This window comes from Azolla caroliniana, unplaced genomic scaffold (genome assembly GCF_043228905.1).
Source record: "Azolla caroliniana isolate FFs.n. ecotype wild unplaced genomic scaffold, voAzoCaro1.0.p SCAF_7, whole genome shotgun sequence".
NCBI classification, from domain to species: domain Eukaryota; kingdom Viridiplantae; phylum Streptophyta; class Polypodiopsida; order Salviniales; family Salviniaceae; genus Azolla; species Azolla caroliniana.
The window spans coordinates 18,733,160-18,757,821 of NW_028230442.1; the positions used below are offsets into that span (position 1 = coordinate 18,733,160).

Sequence of the window (24,662 nt, forward strand, 5' to 3'; positions counted from 1 at the left end):
ATCCCATAGAGAAGCATTAGTGTCACCAAAGTGTTGAAAATTTTCTTGAGGATCGAAACACTTAATTTCTCCATGATTGCATGTGTTCTCAAGTGCATAATATGCTCTCTTTCCTACCTCTAAGCCATTCATTGTATCTATGACTTGAAGGAACTTCAAGGCCAAGACATTTGAAGCTTTCCACATATTCAAGTGGTTGCTCATTATACATAATGCAGTGAGAGAGAGAGAGAGAGAGAGAGATGGAGTTAGCTTAGTTAGTAAGGTTTCCCAATGAAGAGAGAGATAGAGGAGATTATTAAGTTGTAACAAGTGGGGTTTACATGCAATCAATACAATTGTGTGCTTTTACCAAAAACAAAGAGCGAGAGCCGTGCTCTTGGACGCAGACATGCCTACAAAAAACAAAGTATTCAACATCGGGACAAAGACATATCCAATATTTCTTATCAAGAAAGCCTACCCACTTATTTCTTATAAGGGAATAACATTTCCTTTTTCTAATTGAGGTTAAAACCTGGCAAATCCTCACCCGAGTGTTTGCTCCCAGATCAAACAACTCATGTGTAGAGATTGAAGGCTTCTTATTTATGGAAGGATTCTACTAGATTTGGGTCCCTTTTTAAGTAGGATTTTGTTTATGGATATCTCTCTCCTAAGCCTACGCCCATGTCTACATCTAAACCTATGTCCACATCTACGCCTACGCTACGTCTACACCTATGTCCACATCGACGCCTGCGTCTACATCTACGCCTACATCTATGTCTACGTCTGGAGAGTGTCTGGAGAGTTTCCATCACATTGAGCTCATATGTGAGTAAGAAAGAAACCATGGCTTCTTACAATACAAAAAGACAAGGTAACCCACTTTACACCCCCCTAATCACATACAAAAAAAAAACAGAGCAACCCACTTTACACCCCAAATCTCCAATCATATACAAAAAAAAACAGAGTAACCCACTTTACCCCCCCCCCTTAATCATATACAAAAAACAGAGGAAACAGGAACAGAGGAGGCCCCCAGGAGCCTACCTATTATTAACAGAGGAGGAGGAGGAGGAGGAGGAGAAGGAGATGGGCGATGGCAAGGACAACAGCTACCTCAGGTCTGTGTGTCAAGAGCCCTCCAACCTATACATCTTCGTTGTTGCCCTAAGGTCATTCTTTCTTGTTCTAACAACGCACCTACTAGCAGGAGAGGTCACAACATCTTCTTCATCGGTGTCTTCATCGCTGCCACCGCCATCACCGCAAATTCTCACCAAGCTCTCATGGACTCTGAGGTATTTCAACCCACTTAACCTTTCATGGCGCTATTACTCCATTCTCGCATATCGCTCCATAGCTAAAGATTGGGGCACTAAGCAACTAGCCATGATCAACTATGAACAACACCCTTTTGACCCGCCTTTACCTTACATCTATGGAGAGTCCCTTGTTCATGATCTGAGTGTTCCGAGACTGGAAATGAGCGGGGTTTTTAGCTCTCAAGGCCTTCTCACACTTTCATGTGCTTACCAAGGCGTGTTAGCGATGCAATATTCCATCTCCACTGAAGGTATACCTTACTTGCCGAATGTTACGGTTCCGCTTGCCATCATGGGCTTGTTTAGAGTGTTGATCTCTAAATGGGTCGCAAGTAAAATTCATGTCGAGCCATATCCTTACCCTGTTCCTGAGGGATCATTCGCACCCTCGCAATCACATGATTGGTTGAGGGTATTGCGTGGTCGCTTTTCAAGGGCTAATAACTCTGAATTGACGAGATGGCCCATGTCATCCATGACATCTTCACTGTTGTCGTCCTTCCGAATGAAATCATCAGTTTCATCGTCATCATCGTCATTGGCATTGTCTTCATCCTCATCCTCATCCTCATCTTTGTTGTTATTACCATCATCTTCCTCATCATTCTCATCCTCATCCTCATCTTCATCTTCATCTTCATCATCATCGTCAACTTCATCTTCATCTTCATCCTCGTCATGCTCAACTTCATATTCATCGTTGTGGTCATCGTCATCAACATCAACATCTTCGATACCATTATCCTCGGTGCCATCAAACAAGTATATTCGATCACTCTCCTTATCTTACATGTCTCAACAAGCAACATCATCCACATCTTCATCCTCACACATATTACAATCTAGCTCCACATCATCATCATCAGAGTCGAAAATATTCATACCGTCAAGCCCGATTGCTCATCTTGACTCTGAACAACAAAAGCAACTAGATTCCATTTCTTCAAGCCTGTTTACAATGCCCTCTAACTCTCCATTAACACCATCCTGGACACAAGATAGAATACAACAACCATGTCCTGGATCATTGTCAAGATCATCATTAAGTAGATCATTCTCATTCACGTCATTCTCTCCTACAAATGGACAGAGGTTCTCATCACTAACACCATCCATGAGCCCAACACCATTACAATTAAAGTTGAGAACACCAAATCACACTAGATATTATAAGCAAGATAACTCTCCAGATCAATCTTCATCTTCAATGCAAAACCTTCCATACAATGGTTACAGGTCTAACAAATATGTGGTATGTGCATGGTTCATGGTTTTACTTAGCCTCGTCACAGTCTCTTTCTTACCTTACAAGGTACAGAAGGCATATGCGTACCCAATAAAATTGTTACCGTTTTCAATGCAACTGTTCTACCAATATATCGCTGTAACAGAGTTATTTTTCCATGGTTATCTATTGTCTAAGGGGCCCCGAGCATTGGCAAACAGAGTCATGTTTTTCGATCACTGGACATTCAAGCTACAAACCATTGGCTTCTATTTACTCCTAGCTGTTGTGTTGGTAGTCTCTATCATTGATTTTATAAAGCAAGGCTTTTATCGGAAATGTTTCTAGTTTTGATCGTCAATGAAATACATGGAAGTTCTTTCATCAAGCAAGTGGAGGGTCAAACATTTATGATGAGCATTTGATACATGATAATTGTTAAAGGGCATATGCTTCTTGCCTTGTAATTCAAACATATACCTTTTTTCGACTCTTAACTGTTGCCACAGGAAATGAATACCCTTGTAATTTCCCACAGAGTGAAGCTAAGAGAATATTTTGACATCTTATATCCCGAAATCAATCTTGTAAATGATGAACATGCGTGTGGGTGTATAATATAATATTGAATAACCTTGAGGCGTGTTCTATCAATCTTTTCTTGCATAAACCACAAGCTTGTGAATTGATTTTGCAGCAAAGATATGTTGTAACAAAATCATGAAGATGCGACAGTGTCACACTACAATAAGTGTGGCTTGTTGAAATGTAAGTTTGGAGGGTCTTGTTATTACTTAAAATGACTAAAAATATATGTAAACAAACCCAATGCTGGATTCTATGCATCGATTTGATATAGAAGTAGCACATTTTGTGGCATTTGACACTGAAGAGACCAATTTTACTGTCAAATTTGGATAGAAATAATAAAGAAAATAGAATTTCTAAAGCATTTGTCAACATGCTTGGACCAAATGTTTGCTTCTAGTTTTAAAATATAAACATTCTGATGTCTTGTTATTGATGTTTGGTTCAGTTATGTGATCATTTATGGCTTTTATTGTAATGCATGGTTTTTCGTTTGTTTTAAGGCTTTAAAGAGAGCCACTTCTCTAGTAGGACTCCTAAATTGTGGAATGATACTTTTGGGAGGCAATTTGAAGGTAGCAAAAAGCCCATAAGTGCCTTTTTCTAGTAATGGAGCTTTGACATGCACATCAAATTTGTGGGTCCAAGATTGTGTAGTCAATTCAGCGTTTGAAAGTGGCCTTCTATTGTGAATAAAGAATCATTAAAAATGGCATATCTCCAAGTATGTGCCTTTTTGGAATTGGTACGAATTTATATGTTTCTGTATGTGAAAAGCAGAGTTTCATAAATTTTGATTCTAGATGTAAGATAAAGCAAGCAAGCTTTATGTTGCAAAGGCTTTGTTTTGACATTTAATTAATTTATTTTGAGTATTTCAATAAATAAGGCTTCTACTAGGACTTAACACCAATGTTTTGTGTATATTGTACACATTGTCACTCTTCATAGCTTGTTGTAATGAGGTAAGTTCTCTATTCATAGGCTGCCTAAAAATTGCCAAAAAGTTTATTTTGATCCAAGAAACTTGACTACACCATTCAAGTATAGGTAAGTCTTAAAACCTTTGCTAGTAACCAATATGTTGTGGTCCAAGGTATGTCTATTTCTATCCAAAACTCTATCGAAACACAAAAAGGATTATAGATACCCCACAATCCACTAAGATTGTCACACAACTCTAAACAAGCTTATGTTGTCTGTGAAATGCCACTGTCATGATTAATACTCTTTTTATTTATTTACATTTTCAATATTTGTCACACTCCCACTATTAAAATCATTGTAGTCAATACCAATCTTACAACTTGTGGTACATTTTGTCACATTCTATACCCAAAGGCATGCTTGATTCTTCTCTTAAACCACTAAGGTAAACATTTAGCAAACAAGTGTTGCCTCTTTACACTATCATATATTCAAGAAATTTGTCAATGTATACTTCTCACTTCACTTTCATGCTATATATATAAATATATTATTCAAAATTTAATCAACATATGCAAATATTTATAAGAAAGAAGGGCTTATATGGAGATCGCATTTTCCCCGACTAAAGAACCAACAAAAGACAATTCCCTTTTCATATGCAAATCTAGGTCTAGTTTTCCCACTACATACAAAATGTTGTATTGGAGGCTGAAGCACACAATATCAACCATTACATTTACGAACTAGAAACCATCCATATAACAATAAACAAGGCATATAATTCATTATGTTTGCTTAAAACATCAAGTATGTGGTGTAAGAGACTAGAATCTCATTTTACTAAATAAAATAGTTTACATCTACCAAAATACATCTAAATAGTGTGATACATACTACCAAAAAAGAGGATTGTAGTAATTGCATGGAAACTTATGGGTGTAAATGTCCAACATTTTAGGGGATGTTTATGTTTTTCCCTATTATGTATACTATATTATCATCCAAATCTTCTAAAGTTCCAAATCATTTGCCTATCATAAAAAATTAAGGTTAAGGTCTCTTGTTGCCACATGCACTTTAAGAACCATATTAAGTAGATTAAATAGCTTTAAGAATTTGACAGCCATTTTCTCGAAAAGGCAAATCCCAATAATAAGGTTTTAATTCCTAGACAGATGGTATGTGATTGCCCATGCAACTATCCAAATTGCTGATGGATTTTATATGAAGTATAAATTAACCATTGGGAGCCAAAGAATGAGCCTAAAGATTAAAAGACCACAAGGGCAACCACCAATTAGGTGATGAATTATCTGAAGTATCTTACATTAATTATGGCTATCTGGAGAACATTGCGCTCTCTATGAGAGTGAATGAACCCAAAGTCTCCCCTAGTCACATGTGAACACCTTGGAACTTGGACCACACTATCATAGCTCCCCAAGCTCTCACCAGGTTTCCGGCTTAGGGTGGTCATCGACCATGTCCCTAAAGTAGATCCCCTCCTTAGATCATGGCCAATTTACATGCTCATTCCACATGTTATATTTCAACCCCATGGCTTCAATCTTTCCAGCAAATTTAAAATTATTTGTCCAATAAAACTCAACTTCTATAGATTATTTGGTTAGATAACCAGAGTTGACATTTCACGGACAATCCACGTGTTACTTCCTCCTTCATTCCACAAACCATATTCCAGTTCCATTTTCTTTGATCTTCCTTGCATCATATTCCACACCAGCAGATTGAAAAATGCTAGCCATAAGAACATAAGCTGCGCTACAACTATCATCTAATTGTACAGCTTGATAAAAAGCCAATCCTCCAAGCTTTATATTTCCCCAATTCCTACAGGCACCCAACAAAGCAATCCAAACTGCCGGAGAATCAGGTGGCATTGACATAATAACTGAAATTGCCTTATCAAACTCACCAGCACATCCAAAAGCCAGCACCATGCATGCATGATGCTCTAAGCTTGGAGTAATCTTGTAACTTTTGGTCATATTCCTCCATAGCATTTGAGCCTCATCCAAAAGCCCAGAGTGAGAGCATGCACTGAGAACACATAATAATGTGACCTCATTTGGCAAAAGGCCCTCAATATGCATCCGCTCAATACATTTCAATGCTTCTTGACCTTGACCTTGATGAGAATACCCTGAAATTAATGAAGACCAAGATAGAACATTGCGAATCGGAAGCTCTTCCAACACTTGTTCGGCCTTTGAAAGGGCACCACATTTGGCATACATATCTATCAAAGCAGTTCCAACAACAATGTCCTGCTCCAACAATCCTCTGCTTGCAAGGTCATAATGAATCCCTTGGCCCTTGTGAATGGCCCCTACAAGTCCACATGCCTTCAAGCTGCAAAGAAATGTGACTTCATTTGGAGAGAGGCCCCCTTCTTGCATCATTTCCAAACAGCTTAAAGCTTTGTGCCCCTGATCCCACTCAACATACCCTGTGAGTAGTGCATTCCAAGGCACTATATTTTGAATCGGAAGCTCTTCTACCACTTCTTGTGCTCTTGTAAGCAAACCAAATTTGGAGTACATATCAACCAAGGCAGTGGCAACAATGATATCCTTCTCCAAAAGTCCCCTTCTTGCAATGTCGTCATGAATTTGTTTGCCTTGGTCAAAAGCTCCCACACTACTACATGCCTTCATCATCGAAATGAAAGTGACTTCATCTATAGAAAGATCCTCACGTTGCAATTGTTCAAAACATCTTTGCACTGCATTGCCTTGCCCTTGAAGACCATACCCTCTGATTAGTGCAGACCAAGAAACTGTATCTTGAACAGGAAGCCCTTCTAGCACCTCTTGTGCTTTTCCAAGCGCGCCACATTTGGCATACATACCAGCCAAAGCAGTACCAAGCATGATATCTTTCTCCATCAATTTGTGTTTTAGAATCCTATCATGGATTTTCTTACCCTTGTCTAAGGACCCAATTTCCCCGTAGGCCTTCAAGATACAAATGAGGGTGACTGAATTTGGAGAGATACCTTCATTTTGCATCTGTTCAAAACAATTTAGAGCTTCATTATACAACCCTTGATTGGCATACCCTGAGATTATTGCAGACCACGATATTACATTTCGAATGGGAATATCTTCCAAAACTTCTTGTGCTTTTCTGAGTAGACCACATTTGGCATACATATCCACTATAGCCGTGCTGAGGGCAATTTCTTTCTTGAACAATCCCCTTCTTTCAATCTCATCATGAATCTGTTTTCCCTTCTCTGGGGCACCAACAGAACCACATGCTTTCAATACACAAATGAATGTAACTGAATCTGGAGATAAGCCCTCAGCTTGCATTCTTTCAAAGCAATTAAGTGCTTCTTGACCATTACCAAATTGAACATAGCCTGAGATTAACACAGACCACGAGACTATGTTTCTTACAGGAAGTCCTTCGAAAACTTCTTGTGCTTTTCTAAGAGCTCCACATCTTGCATACATATCAACCAGTGTTGTACCAAGTATTATATCCTTATTTAAAAGGCCTTTATTCACAATCTCATGATGTATTCTCTTTCCTATATCTATATCTCTAGCTAAACCACATGCCTTCAGTATGCATATATAGGTGATAATATCTGGTGAAAAGCTCTCATTTTGCATCTCCTGAAAACAAGTCAGGGCTTCATTACCCAACCCTTGTTGCACATATCCTGAAATTAGTGCATTCCAAGATGCCACATCTTGAATGGGAAGTTCTGTAAGAACTTTCTTTGCTTTTGCAAGAGCCCCACATTTTGCATACATATTGATCAAACTGGTGGCTAAATAAGGGCTCTTTTCAAGCATGCCAAGATTTACAATATCATCATGTAGCTTGCTGCCTTTGAATAGATCCTTTTTCTTTGCACAAACCTTGAATAAGCCAACATATGTAAAACTGTCCTGATGATGATATGCATTGCCCATCTTTTCTTCATGCCTTTCTATACATTTCCTTCTTCTTATTCTCATCAATTCTTCACAAACCCAAAATGGGTTGTGAAAATCATCTAACCACAAACACTCAGAAGTGACAGTGTATCTAAAGTCTGGTGATCTCGAACTACACTGTATCAAAATAATATTATAGTTGCAATATTTTGGGTCTCAATAGGCCGTTTTGTACTTTTATTGAGATGTCAATATAGTATTTCTTTCTCTTTTTCAACATATCCACATGCCCACACATTCACGCACACTTGTCCTCTCTCTCTCTCTCTCTCTCTCTCTCTCTCTCTCTCTCTCTCTCTCATTTTTATCCATAAAACGTATTGTATTATACAATGCAAAATTGTACACAACTAGATACACATTCACACAATTGCTACTAGACCAGCAAATAAACAAGAAAAAAGGAAACGTCACATAGATAATGGTATGTATCACAAGATTGCATACTGCTCCATCTCAGATAATAGATGAAACAAGCTGGCCAAACAAGAAACTTTTAGAAACCCCTTAATCACTCTCACTCTCCTTTTCATATGAGAAACACCATTTTAAATTGTAATATCTTGTTAGGCCTCACGGGCCAATTTGGTATGTCGGAGATATTAGTACATCTGTCTCTTTCCTTCTCTTAATATAAGAGACATCTGAATACATAATTCTTTCTCTCCATCTCATAATATAAAGGCCAACTATATTACAGGAAAAAACACATATAACAGAATAAGATGCATAAAGTTACAGTAAAATAAAAGAGTCATGTTTAAGATGCTCTTTTTTTACAATGCATAAAATTAAATAAAGAGTACAAAATTTAGGACATGACATATTTAGGTTGGAATGTGTTACTACATTGTGCTTTTTCCTAGGCTCATGTCTCCACTTCTGTGCAAAATAGTGTACAAAAATTTAGGGACATCCCGTTTAAGTTAGAAGCTAATAGCAACATTGGTTTGTGGCCAAATGCCAGTTTTCTAGTTTAAAACATTGCAAGTTTCTGGCATGTATCCATAATCATAAGCATACACAAACCATGCCCTAAATTTGTGCTCTTTATTTTGAACAGAAATGCAAACGTGTGCCTAGCTGAAACCACCATTTGTTGGCTAGAAAAAATCCATGATAATAGGTACTTTTAGTAAGCAAGACAATTGTTTACATGTTGAAGGATTAACCAGGGCCCCCTCGCATGAATGTGCTTGACAGATATCACCTTATCTTTGCAAAGCTAAACAACATGGTGTTCAACTGTGGTGTTTGGCAATGAAAATGAGGAGTTAGAGTGAGGTTATTTGTACAAGATTATGGAAGACATCTCCTTTATGTGCACTAAGTTGCAATAGGACATGATTATCATGATGGTGTTATGCTTTGTTGCCCACATGCCAAGCTGGAATTCCATTCATAACTTGCCTGGTTTAAGAAGTCAGGGTATTCGCCATGGCCCCCCGAGGACATTAATACATAATCGCCATTTTTGTACGAAGCATAGTATAACAACAGGTATAGCCAAGAACCTCAGCTATATTGATGAGATATAACATGCACAATAAACCATTCCGGTGATGTATATCTCCAATTAATGATACTGAAATCAAAACCAAAGAGGAGGCAGCAATGTCCCAAACGATATGAGGGAAGACTGTGAGTATGAATTGGCTCATGCCAAATAATGATTGAAGTTTCCAATGCAGTCTCGTACTCTCCCTCTTTCTCTCAAATCTGTTAATGTACCATTTCATATCTCTCTCTCTCACACACACGCGCGCGCACACGCACATCCACTTACAAGACCGCTTACCTTTGTGATACGGTTGTCAAACCAGAGCAATGGATCTCTGAAGTACTCCTTCCACAAGATATCAATCCTTCCACAGGTCTCATTTGATCTGCATATTTTCCCCATGGAACCCATCTGCAACTTTCAGATTTGAGGACATTCATCACAGTGCCGGTCATTTGTTTGTCTTCAAGTTCAGTAGCTCTCAAATGCTAAACCCATACCCCCTGAAAATATAATAGCCATCAGAACCCATAACCCTAGACCACAAACCCTTCAAATTCAACAGTTAACAAAAACTTTAAACCCTAAACCCTCACATTCGATATCCATCAATTTAAGCTCAATTCAGCTAGAAACTTCATAGTCAATAGATATCAAACCCTAAGCCAAAACCAAATCCCAGAACCCTAAACTTACTTCATCTAGCAATCTGGGCCTGGTTTCCATTGAATCGGCCCATCGTTCCAACGATCGATCCTATGATTCCAGACATTAAGTGTTGAGTCATTTCAAATCATTGAAGAAATTGCATTGGAAATGTCAAAAATATCGAAAGAACTTCATACTATGTATTGAAAAACAACGGATGGAATCCTAAAGGATCCTCCGGTGCAGTGCATCCACTCCAAATAACAGTCGGCAACAGTTTCAACCGAACCGAACCGAACCGCGAAACCGCGGAGTAACGGTTTAAACGGTTCGGCTCGGTTTAACAGTTTTATAAAAAAAATTTGTTTTTAAACAATCTTTTCGTTTTCAAGCCTTATTCTCACATACATTTTAGGAAAATCTTTAAAATTTAAAATAATGAATATTTTAAATTTCAAAAATTTAAAAGTTTAAAAATTGGATTTTAACCTAAGTTGAATACCGAAACCACGGTTTTAATGGTTTAATGGGTGGAATTTTTTTTAATAATTTCATGGTTTGGTTCAAGTTTTAAAAATTTTAAACGGTTCAACTTCAAACAGGTTCAGTTTTGACACTCTGAAACCAAACCGTTGCCAATTGTTAACTCCAAATCAGAATAACCCGGATGGGATTCCAAAAGGGATGCTTGGGGAAGGCATCGTATCATGAGAGCATCGTGGTCAGGTCCAGATGATCTCTTGGCCAATGCTCCCCATCCATGGCACATATAACATTTGTAGATTTGTGAGCTTACCTTGTCGAAACCATTTAGTTATTTCCAATTAACACTATTTGCATTGTAAAAGCCACTGCATTCATGGCGTTCGGCATTTTGTGAATGAAAACTTGTGTTGACCAAAAATTGGATTTGGGTGTTAAAACTTGGTATTGTCACTAATCACACACTAATATCATGTGTTAGCCATTCATCGCAAGATCCTCGTCTTCTACGTTTGTGTTGTCTACGTTCAACTCTAGGGAGCGTTCAACTCCCAAGAACCTTTGACTACCCTAAATTTGTGCCCTCTTATTCCTTGCATCCTCCCTAGTCCAGAACCCCTATGGTTCCACACAAGTAAACACACATGCACACTTATATGACATTATTTTGGTGAAGTCGATGTGAAAGAACGACAAGGGAGAAACAAAGATACAAGGGAAAGATCTCGTCGAGATGATGGCAGTGCCCATGGACTGAATGATGCAAGCAAGAGAAAACACGATCCACTTAGACCGGCCCATAGAATCCGTGCCGTAATGACACATGTGCATGTGCTACTCGAGCAGAGCCACAGGGGGGCTTGGACCAAGGAATTGAAAAGTTGAAGGGCACAAAAAAAGGGGAGTAAGTCGAAGGGACTAGTCGAAGATTCGTTTAGTCGACAATTCAACTAGTTGAACACTTGGGCTAGTTGTGGATTCGAACTTAGTCGAAGAAGTGTTTAGTCAAATGCTCTTTAGTTGAAGAGAGACTTCGTCGAAAAAAGATGTCTGAGGTGTAGGTTGAAAGTTTCCCGAGGCACAAATGCTCGGGTGCAACCATTGTTAATCCAATTTAGGAACGAAAGTTTCCTAATAAAAAATAATCTAACCATAGGATCATAGATTACATCTAGAAAATACAAAACTACCTTAGCATCAACGTCCACATCATGCACATCCTCATTGATGCATTCTTTTGTTTCGTTTTCATTTTCCTCCACAATATCAAACAAGGTATTGGAAATCCCCCATGACTTATCCCAATAATGATTATCCTTATGAACCTTGTCTGCATTTATTGCCTCAACATATGTCAATTTCTTCTCTCTAATTTCCTCAATACCCCGATGTCTCTTAGAGCTCCCAAATTCTTCCCTTGTAGAATTACATTCTAACATGACATTGCTCTTTTTTGGAGCAATTGTTCCCATGTTGATGTCCCCCACACTATGTGAGGAAGTCGTGTTCATATCCTCAATTCTTGATGTCATATCAAACCAAGATAAAAATGTTTTCCATGAATAATAGAGAAAACCAAAACTCGCATGATTGAAGAGAACGAAGAAGAAGAAGACAATAGGAAGTCGCCAACGTGTGTTATGTGTAAGTTGACAACGCATGTTCTTTGTTTCTATTGTTGCTACTAGTATAGAGTGAGATATATCTGAAAATGATTACAAAGTAGCTTTGGGAGCACGGAGGTCGAATATGACCTATGAGAGAGAGAGAAAGAGAGAAATAGAGGAAGAAGAAGAAAGAAGAAGAAAGAGAAGAGATTGTTTTTGTTGTTGTAGACTCTATTAGTGACGGAATTTTGCATAAAGAAACATTGGAAATCCCTCTGTCTGAGATTTTGTAAGATATATAGTAAGTTTAAATTGTTGGTCTATGTTGGTAGCAACCATGGAAACAAAGAACTACGTGTTTTAAGCATATACATACTCAACACGCATTGCGAGCCTCCTATTGTCTTCTTCATCTTCAATCTCTTCGATTGGGTGAGTTTTGGCTTTCTCTCTTACTTATGGAAAATCTTCTTTATCATGATTTGATATTATATCAAGAACAATAGTGTCATGATGTGGTGTGCAAAAGGTAGAATGTGGAAAAAGGGAGGGTCCACTTACAACTACAAAGATATGTGAAATGGCCTAGAGGTTAGAGCCATAGACCTTGTACTATAGGTGCAAAGTCCGATTCTCTATCAATTTGGCATAGATTAAGGACTATTTATTCCTTTTTCTTTTTCGAAGAAAGATAGGGAATAAGAGCATTTAATGTCGAAATTAGGTGTCTCTTTTTTACTATAAAAAGAGGAGTTTAATTAAGGTCGCCTATTTTGAGGTTTGGGGTATACCATTAGGGTCACTCATTTTGGTTTAGGAGTACACCATTAGGAGGTCACTCATGTTGAGCTTCCAGAGTGCACCATTAGGGTAATGTTGAAATTAGGCGTCTCTTTTTTCTATAAAAAGAGGAGAACATGGCTTATTTAGGGTTGCCTATTTTGAGGTTTGGGGTGTACCGTTAGGGTTGCTCATTTTGGTTCAAGAGTGCACCATTAGGAGGTCACCCAGTTTGTGCTTCGAGAGTGCACCATTAGGGTTTCTTTTTCTTCCTCTCAACATACTTTTTGCCATCATTGTAAAAATCAACAGTATATGTATTACCGATTACTTGTAACCAATTGAATGTGTAAAATAGTGTGATAATGTCATATAATATATCAACCTCATATCTATGATAAGGACAAGTTTTTGTATGATGCCGAGTAGCATTATTAGCATGGTTATGAAGGTGATGGTGAGAACTATTCACATAAGTGGTTAGTTATAGTTCATTGAACATATCTATATACATCCATCATTACATATTAATGTGGTCATATCATATAGTAGACCAATGTGATATTTATGATAAAAATGTGTTCATGCATGGTGTTGTTCGACATCATTAACACATCTATGGAGGTGATTATGGGCATGCTTATTTGTTTTTACAGATCAATGTGTTTAATTACAGAAAACGAACATGACACATATATTGATGAGTGCCACCTAAACGACAATCACTCTTGATTATAAATTATAATCACATGCAAACAATACCTTAAATAATTAGCCATGTTCCAAAACATCGTCTACGTTAAGTACTTGTTTCTTGAAGCGAGAGTAAAAATGTAGTGATATTTCTCAAACCCCAACATTACCTCTAGTGGGGAGGGGTACTTTGCAGAATATCTCTAAAGTTAGAGGGTATATGTGGAGAATTTTCTTCATATTTCTTATGTTGTAACTTGTGGCCTTTTCTTTGTGGGAGTGGAACAGAGTAATTGTGACAACGATGATTTCCTGTTACAAAGACACAAGTTTCTTATGGGAGGAATTCTTCAGAGATCCTTCTCAGTTTTGGGACAGGAGGCACAACAAGGTAAAACACCCTCTTCATCATCGTCTTCTCATTTGGTCTCCTTCTCTCTCTCTCTCTCTGTCTTTTTTCATGTGTTTATCTTTCTTTGCATAATAGATAAGCCCTAAGTCCCCTGATTTCAAACACAAACAAAGAAAAACACCATTATGGATAGATTCATGTCATAATCCTCCATGGGTGAAGGCTATGGCACAAGAACTAGATTCCACGTCAATTGAACGAGCGGTGCTTAATGAGCTTCCATTTGTGCAATTTCAAGATAGATGTGCTCTTTTAAGCCTTATAAAATCATGTGGAAAACCAAAGAACATGTCTAAGGTCATAAAGATACATGCGGATCTTATTCACAATAAGATCATTGAAAAAGATGTCTACATAGCAACAGCTCTTGTTAGTACATATGCTAAATGTGGTGCTTTTAGAGAAGCGCAAGAAGTTTTCGAGCAACTGTCAGTTCGGGATGTGGTTTCCTGGAATGCATTAATATCTGGATATGCCCAAAATGGTCTTGGCGATGAAACTCTAAAATGCTTTGAAAGGATGCAAGATGAAGGAATATGCCCAAATGTAGTCACCTTTGTTTGTGTTTTGAAAGCTTGTGGTATAGTAGGATCTCTTGAGATTGGAGAAGACATACATGCAAAAGTTAGAAAGAGAGGGTTATTACAAAAAGATCTTATACTTGGTAATGCACTGGTAGATATGTATGGTAAATGTGGCGCTCTTAAGAAAGCACGAGAAGTATTTGAAGGGCTTCCTATACGAGATGTGGTGTCATGGAATGCGATGATCTCAGGATATGCCCAACACGGGTTCAATGATGAAGCCTTAGATTGCTTCAGACAGATGAGCAGTAAAGACATAGACCCAGACGTGGTCACATATAGTTGCATTCTGAATGTTTGTGGCAATGTTGGATCTCTTGAAATTGGAGAATATATAGATGTTACTGTTCGTAAAAAAAGTTTGTTACCAAAAGATAGCATGCTTGGTAATGCACTGTTGGATATGTATGCAAAGTGTGGCGCGCTAGACAAAGCAAAGGAAGTATTTGAACAGCTTTTGGTTCGTAGTGTGGTGTCGTGGACTGCACTGATAGCAGGATATGCTCAAGAAGGGCTTAGTGATGAAGCCCTAAAATGCTTTAGAAAAATGCAAGATGAGGGAGTATTGCCAAATCAAGTAACCTACATTTGCATCTTGAAAGTTTGTGGTACCATTGGATCTCTTGAGATTGGGGAAGAGATAGAAACTGAAGTCAGAAAGCAAGGTTTATTACAAAAGGATGTTGTGCTTGGTTGTACATTGGTAGACATGTATGCCAAACATGGTGCACTTGAGAAAGCACAAAGGCTATTTGAACAGCTTCCAGTGAAGAATGTTGTTGCTTGGACTGCACTTATAGGAGGATATGTCCAGAAAGGGCTTGGTGATGCAGCTCTAAAATGTTTCAAGAAGATGCAAAATGAGGGGATCTGTCCAGATGCGGTGACTTATATCTGTATTTTGAAAGCTTGCAGCATAGTAGGATCTCTTGAGATAGGGGAAGACATAGATGCTGAGGTTAGAAAGCTGGGGTTATTGCAAAAGGACATTGCACTTGGAAATACATTGTTAGACATGTATGCCAAATGTGGTGCCCTTGAGAAAGCACAAGCGATATTTGAAGAGCTTCCAGCACAAGATGTTGTCTCTTGGAATGCACTCATGACTGGATATGCCCAGGTAGGTCAAAGTAATGTGGTTTTGGACCTATTTCAGAAAATGAGGGCAGAATGTATTGTGCCAGACTCGATCACATTCCTTGTTCTACTCACTTCATGTACTCATGCAGGCTTGTTTGAGGAAGGAGAAAAGTTGTTTGATGACATGTGCTTTGTTTTTAGTTTCAATCCAGAACTTGAACACTGCACTTGCATGATTGATCTGTTCTGTCGTGCAGGACATTTTGACAAGGCCAAAGTTTTGCTCGAGAAGGTCAAAGTTTTGCTTAATAATAAAGAGCCAGCTTATAACAACCTTCCATTGTTCTTGGCTATACTTGGAGCTTGTCGCAAGTGGGGGAATGTGGATCTCGGGAGATGGGCGTTTGAACAATCAATACAATTGGATGAAACATGTGGTGCTGCATATATTTGCATGGAAAATATATATGCAGAAGCTGGGATGCAATCAGAAGCATCTCAACTTGGAGCTTGGAAGGTGAAAACCAAAGCTAGGAATACACAAGGATGTTGTTGGTGGACAGATGCCAACAGAAATGTGCATTCATTTGTTGTGGCTGATACCAGTCATCCTCAAAGCATATGTATACACACAAAGCTAGAAGAATTACATCAGAAACTAATACAAGAGGGCTATTCACCTGGTTTGCATTGTTCATTGCACTCAATTCTAGATGAGAGAAAGGAAGATGTGGCATGTGGTAATACTGAGAAGCTGGCTGTCACATGTGCCCTCATAAATACTCTTGAAGGTGTACCTATATGTATTACAATGAACATGCCTATGTCTGATGATTGTCATTCTTTCACTTTGCTTATATCAATGATGGAGAAGCGTAGGATTCAAGTAAATGCTGCAGACCGCATCCACATTTTTGAGCATGGGAGATGTATTTGTGAACCAAACACTGATACTGTGATTGTTTGAACATTATGATGGGCATAATTCGCGCATATTTTCTTTCACAAATTTCAGGTATTCCGGAGTATCATAGCTGCTTGATTGCTTAGTGATATACTACACAGAGGTATGAATCATTGTACTTTGATGTGTTTGACAATCTACAAATTTTGTTGCTTTAGACAAAAAGATACTTCATCAGAGCACTTGAGACAACACAGCAGACTTTCAGCTTTTTGTCATACCTGAGGAGGCTGCAAGAAGAAGTTTAGCTTCATATCACAGAATTGTGTTGGTAATAGTATCAAGTACTGTCAAATCTTGAGCGTCAGGATCAAATAGGGCAGATGTGAGAGGAATGTACTGGTCAGCTAACCTCAGATAAAACAAAATGCTCAGTATGTACCAATCACCTTGCTCAAATATATATTGTACATAATATAGTATACGAACAAATTCCTGGGCATATAAAAATTGTTTTCTAAAATATGCCAATTATATTGATCACTTTGCTCAAATATATATCTTTCAATGGTATAGGACCAAATTTCCTAGGATATAGTGTTATTGATTAATTACCAATTCTTGCTCACCTAGTCTCTCAAGGATATTAGAAAAAATGCTTGGTTCATTGCAATCAAATATGTATATATATATATATATTACATTTATATGACCAGCACATCAAATGTTTTGGTTTGATTGCCAGCAATATTTGTCTACCTAAGATCTTATTAGAAGAGGAAGAATTCTAGGTACAAGTACATTGATCAACCCCTTCCTTGAAAGATTTATATGTACAGAGCAATGAACAATAATAATATCATCATACAAGTACAAGTTACTCATAGAAGGTTTCCATCACAGTACATGATAAATTATTATTGCCACATGGCTCCAAGTAGACTCCTCTTATGAGCACCGTATTGATCAGTTTAGTACTCTTCCAACTCAATAATCTTGACAATGGACGAGTCGCCAAATTTTTGGCATACCACAATCCGATCATGAGGTTTAATTATTCCAGTGGACTTTCCATGATCCAATGCTACTTTCAGCACAGATTCATTAGTGGCATTTGTTGTTTCTGCCTGTTGACATAACAAGGGTCATGTCAAAATGGTATTCATCACATATCCATTCTCATAACAAGGATCGTGTTAAAATGGTATTCATTGCATATCCAATCTCATAACAATGCTCGTGTTAAAATGGTATTCCATCACATATCCAGCCATGTCAAAAATTCTAAATAGAAAGAACACCAGAATATTCCCTGCTTCTTGGGAGTATTTACCAAAATGCACCTTCATGCAAAAAATGATCAGAATACCCCTATAGGTACAAAAGTACTACCACTGAAGGTATTCTTGTAATCTTTCAAATTTTAGGGAATTTGGTGCTCATTTACCCTAGAAGAAACATAGTTAAGAATTTACCGGATGCCGAGGATCAGCCAACATTGGAAATAACCCTCTGACTATCAAACATTGCCTTGCCTAAAAGATCAAAGTATGCAAAGCACTTGGTGAATGACTTTGTATAAGGCACTATGCTGATAATTTGAAACAGTAGATCAATTGAGACAAAACAGAAGTAAAGAAGGTAAAAACAAAATTCTTCTGAGCTGAATTTTGGGCGCATTTACACAAACCTGGAACGCTCCAGTGAAACTCCACCGCAGTTGATTAGTGGTCAATCTGGGAACAACCACAGCAAGAACTGGCATTGTCGGCCGATACTTCGCAATCAACCTGGTTAGTATTAAACAAGCTTTGCAATTCTTAAATGCTTTCTTAAACAGAGACACTGGATTAACACGAGAATAATGATATACTATATGGATTCTCCTGCATGACTTGAGGAAAATCCATATAAAGTGCTTGCTCATGTTTAATACCGTGCAACTCGGCCAGATGATGTGAATACCACAATTACTGAAGCTTTAACCTTAATGGCAGCTCGAACCTGTACAGAAGAATACATCTCATATATGACACATAACTCTAAATCAATAATACATGGAATCAACTTTTCTTCCCTGAACTTACAGCAGATGAGGCTATGGATTCAAGATGTGACATTGGCTCACCAACATGTTTTACAGTTTTCTTGAAATATATAGATTGATTGTAAACCCTCTCGGCCTGAAACAACATGTCAATGTTGATTGGAAGCTTTGTGTCAGCCTGGTATAAAGTTATATGGCACAGCAGTCTTTCAAAATAAAAATGGCTAGTAAGCTTTCTCACCTCGGCACATATCCTCCCTACTGTAGCAATAGTTTCTACAGGATAAACACCACGAAGGGTCTCTGCTCCTAGAAGTATTGCATCAGTTCCTATAATAACCACAACAATTCTGAGTACATATATCACAATAAGATTACCCAAAGGAAAACAAAAGAATTGCACATTAGCACTTTCTTTGACCATCAATATATCAAAGAATTAACAAAGGAAAAAAAAGGCATGATATGATATTTTTATTATAAATCACCTTATAACTAATGGAAGGATCTTTTCTCCTTAAAATATAAAATACAAAAAGCAATAACAAGGTTTACCATCCAGAACTGCATTTGCAACATCCGTTGCTTCAGCACGTGTGGGCCGTGGGGTATCAGTCATGCTATCCACAACTCGAGTGACAACCGCAGGTTTTCCTGCCATATTACATTTGTGCAATGCCATTTTCTGAAATAAAAAGACCTGAAACGGAGAAATTAAATGCATTACTGACTTTTGCATGGCAAAAGTAGGAAATTAATCGTCAAAACCAGATCAGGCAATAATTCTTCTGCCGAAAGAATCTTAGGTTTCTAAACCTTACACTACATAGGGCCATGTTTTGATTTCCTATAAAACATGCTAGTTAATAGAGTGGTAAGTGATATATCGAAAAACTAAACTATCACATCATTGGAACTTTGATTTCTTAGACAGTGCACTTAGTTCACATCAGGATATCTTTTGGTTTCCTTTATATATGGTTGGTGAATTAGGTTGGTAAGAGAGATCTAAAAATTAAACTTTCAGGTAAATTGAGTTTAGCTTCACCTTTTCTGGGGGGAGGTCAATTCCCAAATTTCCTCGAGAGAGAATGATGCCATCTGCCTCAAGCAAAATCTCATCAAAATGTCTAAGCCCCTGTGTACTCATTAAAAACACAATTTAGATATTTTTACACATTCATTGGGTTCTAGAAAATCCTTACAGGAATACTAAGTTTACTTCAATGGTATTTCATGCCTCGATATTCTCAATTTTTGCTAGTATTTGTGTTTGATTCAAGTCCCCAAACTTTGCCAGGTGAGCTCGAGCCTAGAAAATCAAAATGAAACGCATTACATCTTGTTGAAGTAAAAGCTGTTGGTATGTTTTGACTGTTTTTAGGACTCCAAGATATAAATAGACTCAAAGATCTACAGAGGGTAAGTTTTTTGCGAACATTATTTATGAGATGATATGCTTTGAAGGAGGTATACCTCTCTGACATCTTCAGCATGCCGAGTGTAGGAGAGTGAAACAAAATCAATGCTATTTCTAACTCCCCATGTTGCAATAATCTAACCAAAAATGAAAAAAATAAGACAGCATTTTACTCAAACAGTAAGACTACATAGATCCCTGTATTGCGGGAGCCCAATAATTTGGAAATGGTTCAAAGCTTCATATGATAGATTGAGCATTCAATACCTCTTTATCAGCTTCAGACAGGGTAGGGAGGTTGATGTGGACTTGTGAAGCATGTGCTGTGAAAAGTGATCCTGTTAGTGTTGAGCTATTCTTTACATAGCAGATGACATCCTGCCCTTTACTTTCTGCTACCTGTTCAGAAGCAAGTTATTAAATGAAATCAACATCCAATTAGTAGGGACTTATATATATGACTATGCGTAAGAAAAATCAAATCGAAACTCACATATATGTGCCTATGCATAAGATTAAAGATCCACTTTTTCTATCTATCTTATCTATATGTATATATTTGACTCAGAGAGTATATGTCCTTATGCATGAGAAATAGAATGTAGCATTTCACCTCTAACCAGACAGATGTGTTCTCACTTCCAGTAAAAAGGTATTGTCCAACAAATATGGTGTCTCCTGATTTGACAGTCTAATAAAACAAAAACGAAAAAGGATCCTGAGCCAGAAACTCCAGAAATTAACAGCGAAAAGAGTAGGGTTTTGCAGTAAAATCTGACAGTATTGCCTTGGCTATATCAGCATAGTTGATTGGAAGAAGTTCGGATGACGCTTCTTTTGTGGTATCTGGAGTTATGGTAACTTTAGCATCAGCTTCAAGGGCAATGGGTTTTCCACTTTTATTAAATACTTGTAGCTCGGGTCCAATTGTATCAAGCATTATCTGTTCCAAATAGAACCAGGTCAGGCATACTTGCCAAAGAATGATCAATATACACTGAAATCAATCTTAAGAAACAACTTCATTCCCTTCCCTAGTCCAATAATATATTCATACAGACTGATACATCCAGTTGAAGGTGATACATGAAACGGATGCCATAATTAGTGTGAAAGGAAGAATCATACACAGCAGGCTCTCATATCATAGATTACACATAGTATTGTAGTCTGTTATGCATACACAATCATGTCGCTTGGAAATGTTATAAATGGGTGCATGTACATAGAAATGCACTCAAACAAGCAAGGAATCTACTAACATTGAATGGGTTAAGCATGACCAGAATCACTAAGTGAACCATATGATGGTATGCATCCCAACTGAGGTGACAACTACAAAAACATAGAATTTATTTGGAAGGATGTATAATCTAAGAATAAAAATAGATCATAACAAACCACATCAGACCACAATCACTAAGTGAACCATATGATGGTATGCATCCCAACTGAGGTGACAACTACAAAAACATAGAATTTATTTGGAAGGATGTATAATGTAAGAATGAAAATAGATCATAACAAGCCACATCAGACCACAATCACTAAGTGAACCATATGATGGTATGCATCCCAACTGAGGTGACAACTACAAAAACATAGAATTTATTTGGAAGGATGTATAATCTAAGAATGAAAATAGATCATAACAAACCACATCAGACCACAATCACTAAGTGAACCATATGATGGTATGCATCCCAACTGAGGTGACAACTACAAAAACATAGAATTTATTTGGAAGGATGTATAATGTAAGAATGAAAATAGATCATAACAAACCACATCAGACCACAATCACTAAGTGAACCATATGATGGTATGCATCCCAACTGAGGTGACAACTACAAAAACATAGAATTTATTTGGAAGGATGTATAATGTAAGAATGAAAATAGATCATAACAAGCCACATCAGACCACAATCACTAAGTGAACCATATGATGGTATGCATCCCAACTGAGGTGACAACTACAAAAACATAGAATTTATTTGGAAGGATGTATAATCTAAGAATGAAAATAGATCATAACAAACCACATCAGACCACAATCACTAAGTGAACCATATGATGGTATGCATCCCAACTGAGGTGACAACTACAAAAACATAGAATTTATTTGGAAGGATGTATAATGTAAGAATGAAAATAGATCATAACAAGCCACATCAGACCACAATCACTAAGTGAACCATATGATGGTATGCATCCCAACTGAGGTGACAACTACAAAAACATAGAATTTATTTGGAAGGATGTATAATCTAAGAATGAAAATAGATCATAACAAACCACATCAGACCACAATCACTAAGTGAACCATATGATGGTATGCATCCCAACTGAGGTGACAACTACAAAAACATAGAATTTATTTGGAAGGATGTATAATCTAAGAATGAAAATAGATCATAACAAACCACATCAGACCACAATCACTAAGTGAACCATATGATGGTATGCATCCCAATTGAGGTGACATACAAAAACATAGAATTTATTTGGAAGGAGAAAAAGCGTAGTCTAATACAAGAATGAAAATAGATCATAACAAATCACATCAAACCTGAAAGCTTGTGTATTTTTACAGCTTTACATTTGAGCCAAATGATGTAAAAAGGGTGATTCTAAGATGAAGAAAATAAACGCAAAGCTTTAGACGTTTCAAAGATCCAGTAAGAGTGAGGACATACAGCACAGAGCTTTTTAGTCTTCTTCACAGCCTTCTTCAGATTTTCCAAAGTTGCCTGATGATAGTCCTCCGATCCTGACGAGAAATCAAATCGAGCAACTGTAGAAGCAATGAAAGTAGTTAACATAGAAAAGTAGTCCTCCCATCACACAGTTGATGATGTATGTGTCTCCTCTATAATAAGGAAAAATAACATTGCAACCATTTCATAATGGTCAAAAATTTAGGATTATATTGATAATGCAATAGTTACCAGACATTCCAGCCTTTAGGCATGCCTCAAGAATTTCAACTGACCCTGATTTGGGTCCAGGTGTTCCCACGATCTTAGTCATCGCAGGAAAAAATGACTGCAAAACAGAATGTCAAGGAAGAAGTAATGACAAAAGATAAGCCACAATGGAATCTATACAAATTTTCCAAAGGAGAAAAAGAAGATTGTTTGCACAAACATACTCAACACAACTAATAGCATATAGAGCCATGGGTTGTGGAACGACTGGTGAGACAAAAATGAATTTAAAATCCAACGGAGAAGGTAGCATATATGCTATCGATGTAACAGAAAATGTCCACAACTCAACAATAATGGCTGATGGATTTAAATAAGTATTATAAATTCAAAGGAAGAACGGTATGCAATTGAGATTACATCAATAAGGACATTGTGTGTGCGTGTGTGTATCCATACAATTTGCAAAATGATACAGATTATTTTGCAACAGAAGATGTAAATCCAAAGGGAAAATATCATTTGTGCTACAAATATTATACCATCAAGAATTACATTCTTGCCATGTAGAATGAATTAGAAACTCATAATAACAACAAATAATATGTAGCACCTGTGCTACAGAGATTAAACCATAAAGATATAGAGATAAAATCATTAAGGTTATATATATCTTTATATGTGTGTGTGTGTGTGTGTGTATGTATAATATTGCCATGGAATTTGCGATGAATCATGCAACAAGGTAATGGTGCAACACACACACACATATATACACGGTATGATCAAGAAAACAGGACTCACAGGTTTAGATGGCTCGAGGATGGAGGCTAGCCGTATGGGCTCCTCCAGGAACAAAGGAGAGCTCTGCATTTCGATCTAAACAATAAGGAAAGAAATCTGCAGCGGCCCCAGAAAATCAAAAAAGCAACTCGCGCAATGCAGGGCCTGCAAAACAAAGAGACAGAAAGAGAGAATCAGAGAATCAGAGAATCAGAAGGAACTTGCGTAGCGCGTGTACCTCTTCACGCAGAACATGCAAATCCTTCGTTTTCGTCCTTGTTTTTTGCGTTTCGTTTGCTTTTTTTTGCGTTTTGCTTTCCTTAGTTTGTGTTCTTTCTTCTTTTTTTTCGTTCTGTTTTTTATTTTGTAAATAAATAAATAAATAAATAAATAAAAATAAGGAAATTTATATCAAAGGGACGCGACATATCCCTCGTGTTTTCTTTTTCATTCTTTTGTTTTCTTTTTCTAATTTCTGCTTTTCCAAACTAACTCTGTTTTCCTTTTGCTTTTTGGCTTTTTTGCTTTTCTTGCTTTTTGCTTTTTTGCTTTTTTCTTTTCTTGCCTTCCTTGCTTTTTACTTGCTTTTCCTTGCCCTCTCCGCATCCGTGCATTGACACGCATCCACGCTTCTCTTTTGGTTAATCTGTAGATTAGCCAGCACGTATCTGAGGCCACACATCAATGACCATCATGACGATCGAACCCTTGCCTTGAGTACTCGACACTCACCTGGTGCCCAACCACATCTATGTAATTGA

The 24,662-nt window shown here is 37.5% G+C and overlaps 4 protein-coding genes across 5 annotated transcripts; 2 read left to right on the top strand and 2 right to left on the bottom strand.

The window, feature by feature from the left end:
* The first annotated feature begins 1,072 nt into the window (after nucleotides 1-1,072).
* On the top strand, nucleotides 1,073-3,487 carry LOC147862184 (uncharacterized). The gene is made up of 2 exons (XM_087322950.1): nucleotides 1,073-1,112; nucleotides 1,202-3,487. Exons 1-2 carry the CDS (start codon nucleotides 1,088-1,090, stop codon nucleotides 2,884-2,886), a joined length of 1,710 nt encoding a protein of 569 aa, XP_087179076.1. The 5' UTR covers nucleotides 1,073-1,087; the 3' UTR covers nucleotides 2,887-3,487.
* A 1,713-nt stretch (nucleotides 3,488-5,200) lies between these two features.
* LOC147862185 (pentatricopeptide repeat-containing protein At4g39530-like) lies at nucleotides 5,201-10,198 on the bottom strand. Its single transcript, XM_087322478.1, has 2 exons — nucleotides 9,829-10,198; nucleotides 5,201-8,147 (listed from the first exon to the last, which is right to left on the bottom strand). Exons 1-2 carry the CDS (start codon nucleotides 9,940-9,942, stop codon nucleotides 5,736-5,738), a joined length of 2,526 nt encoding a protein of 841 aa, XP_087178604.1. The 5' UTR covers nucleotides 9,943-10,198; the 3' UTR covers nucleotides 5,201-5,735.
* Nucleotides 10,199-13,959: 3,761 nt separating this feature from the next.
* On the top strand, nucleotides 13,960-17,308 carry LOC147862186 (pentatricopeptide repeat-containing protein At2g27610-like). Of its 2 annotated transcripts, XM_087322116.1 has the most exons (3): nucleotides 13,960-14,133; nucleotides 14,230-16,833; nucleotides 16,941-17,308. In XM_087322116.1, exons 1-2 carry the CDS (start codon nucleotides 14,047-14,049, stop codon nucleotides 16,783-16,785), a joined length of 2,643 nt encoding a protein of 880 aa, XP_087178242.1. In that variant the 5' UTR covers nucleotides 13,960-14,046; the 3' UTR covers nucleotides 16,786-16,833; nucleotides 16,941-17,308. The 2 variants fall into 2 exon arrangements, with proteins under 2 accessions (XP_087178242.1, XP_087178241.1); XM_087322115.1 differs by lacking the exon at nucleotides 16,941-17,308 and having other exon boundaries at nucleotides 14,230-16,900.
* A 136-nt stretch (nucleotides 17,309-17,444) lies between these two features.
* Nucleotides 17,445-24,087, bottom strand: LOC147862187 (pyruvate kinase 1, cytosolic-like). Its single transcript, XM_087322117.1, has 16 exons — nucleotides 23,923-24,087; nucleotides 23,140-23,236; nucleotides 22,888-22,985; nucleotides 20,977-21,132; nucleotides 20,803-20,880; nucleotides 20,457-20,588; nucleotides 20,246-20,326; nucleotides 20,010-20,081; nucleotides 19,818-19,907; nucleotides 19,325-19,469; nucleotides 19,011-19,099; nucleotides 18,810-18,905; nucleotides 18,659-18,726; nucleotides 18,413-18,512; nucleotides 18,198-18,257; nucleotides 17,445-17,849 (listed from the first exon to the last, which is right to left on the bottom strand). The coding sequence occupies exons 1-16, from the start codon at nucleotides 23,989-23,991 to the stop codon at nucleotides 17,694-17,696; spliced, it is 1,587 nt and encodes a 528-aa protein (XP_087178243.1). The 5' UTR covers nucleotides 23,992-24,087; the 3' UTR covers nucleotides 17,445-17,693.
* Between the last annotated feature and the right edge of the window lie 575 nt (nucleotides 24,088-24,662).

Coding starts and splice junctions, on each gene's coding strand:
- LOC147862185 (XM_087322478.1), bottom strand. CDS start 9,942: ATGGGTTCCATGGGGAAAATATGCAGATCAAATGAGACCTGTGGAAGG. Junction 8,148..9,828: donor TTGACAACCGTATCACAAAG/GTAAGCGGTCTT, acceptor ATTTTGATACAG/TGTAGTTCGAGATCACCAGA.
- LOC147862186 (XM_087322116.1), top strand. CDS start 14,047: ATGATTTCCTGTTACAAAGACACAAGTTTCTTATGGGAGGAATTCTTC. Junction 14,134..14,229: donor GGGACAGGAGGCACAACAAG/GTAAAACACCCT, acceptor TTTGCATAATAG/ATAAGCCCTAAGTCCCCTGA.
- LOC147862184 (XM_087322950.1), top strand. CDS start 1,088: ATGGCAAGGACAACAGCTACCTCAG. Junction 1,113..1,201: donor AAGGACAACAGCTACCTCAG/GTCTGTGTGTCA, acceptor ACCTACTAGCAG/GAGAGGTCACAACATCTTCT.
- LOC147862187 (XM_087322117.1), bottom strand. CDS start 23,991: ATGCAGAGCTCTCCTTTGTTCCTGGAGGAGCCCATACGGCTAGCCTCC. Junction 19,100..19,324: donor TGCAAATGCAGTTCTGGATG/GTAAACCTTGTT, acceptor TGGTTATTATAG/GAACTGATGCAATACTTCTA. Junction 17,850..18,197: donor TGGCTGATCCTCGGCATCCG/GTAAATTCTTAA, acceptor TTATGTCAACAG/GCAGAAACAACAAATGCCAC.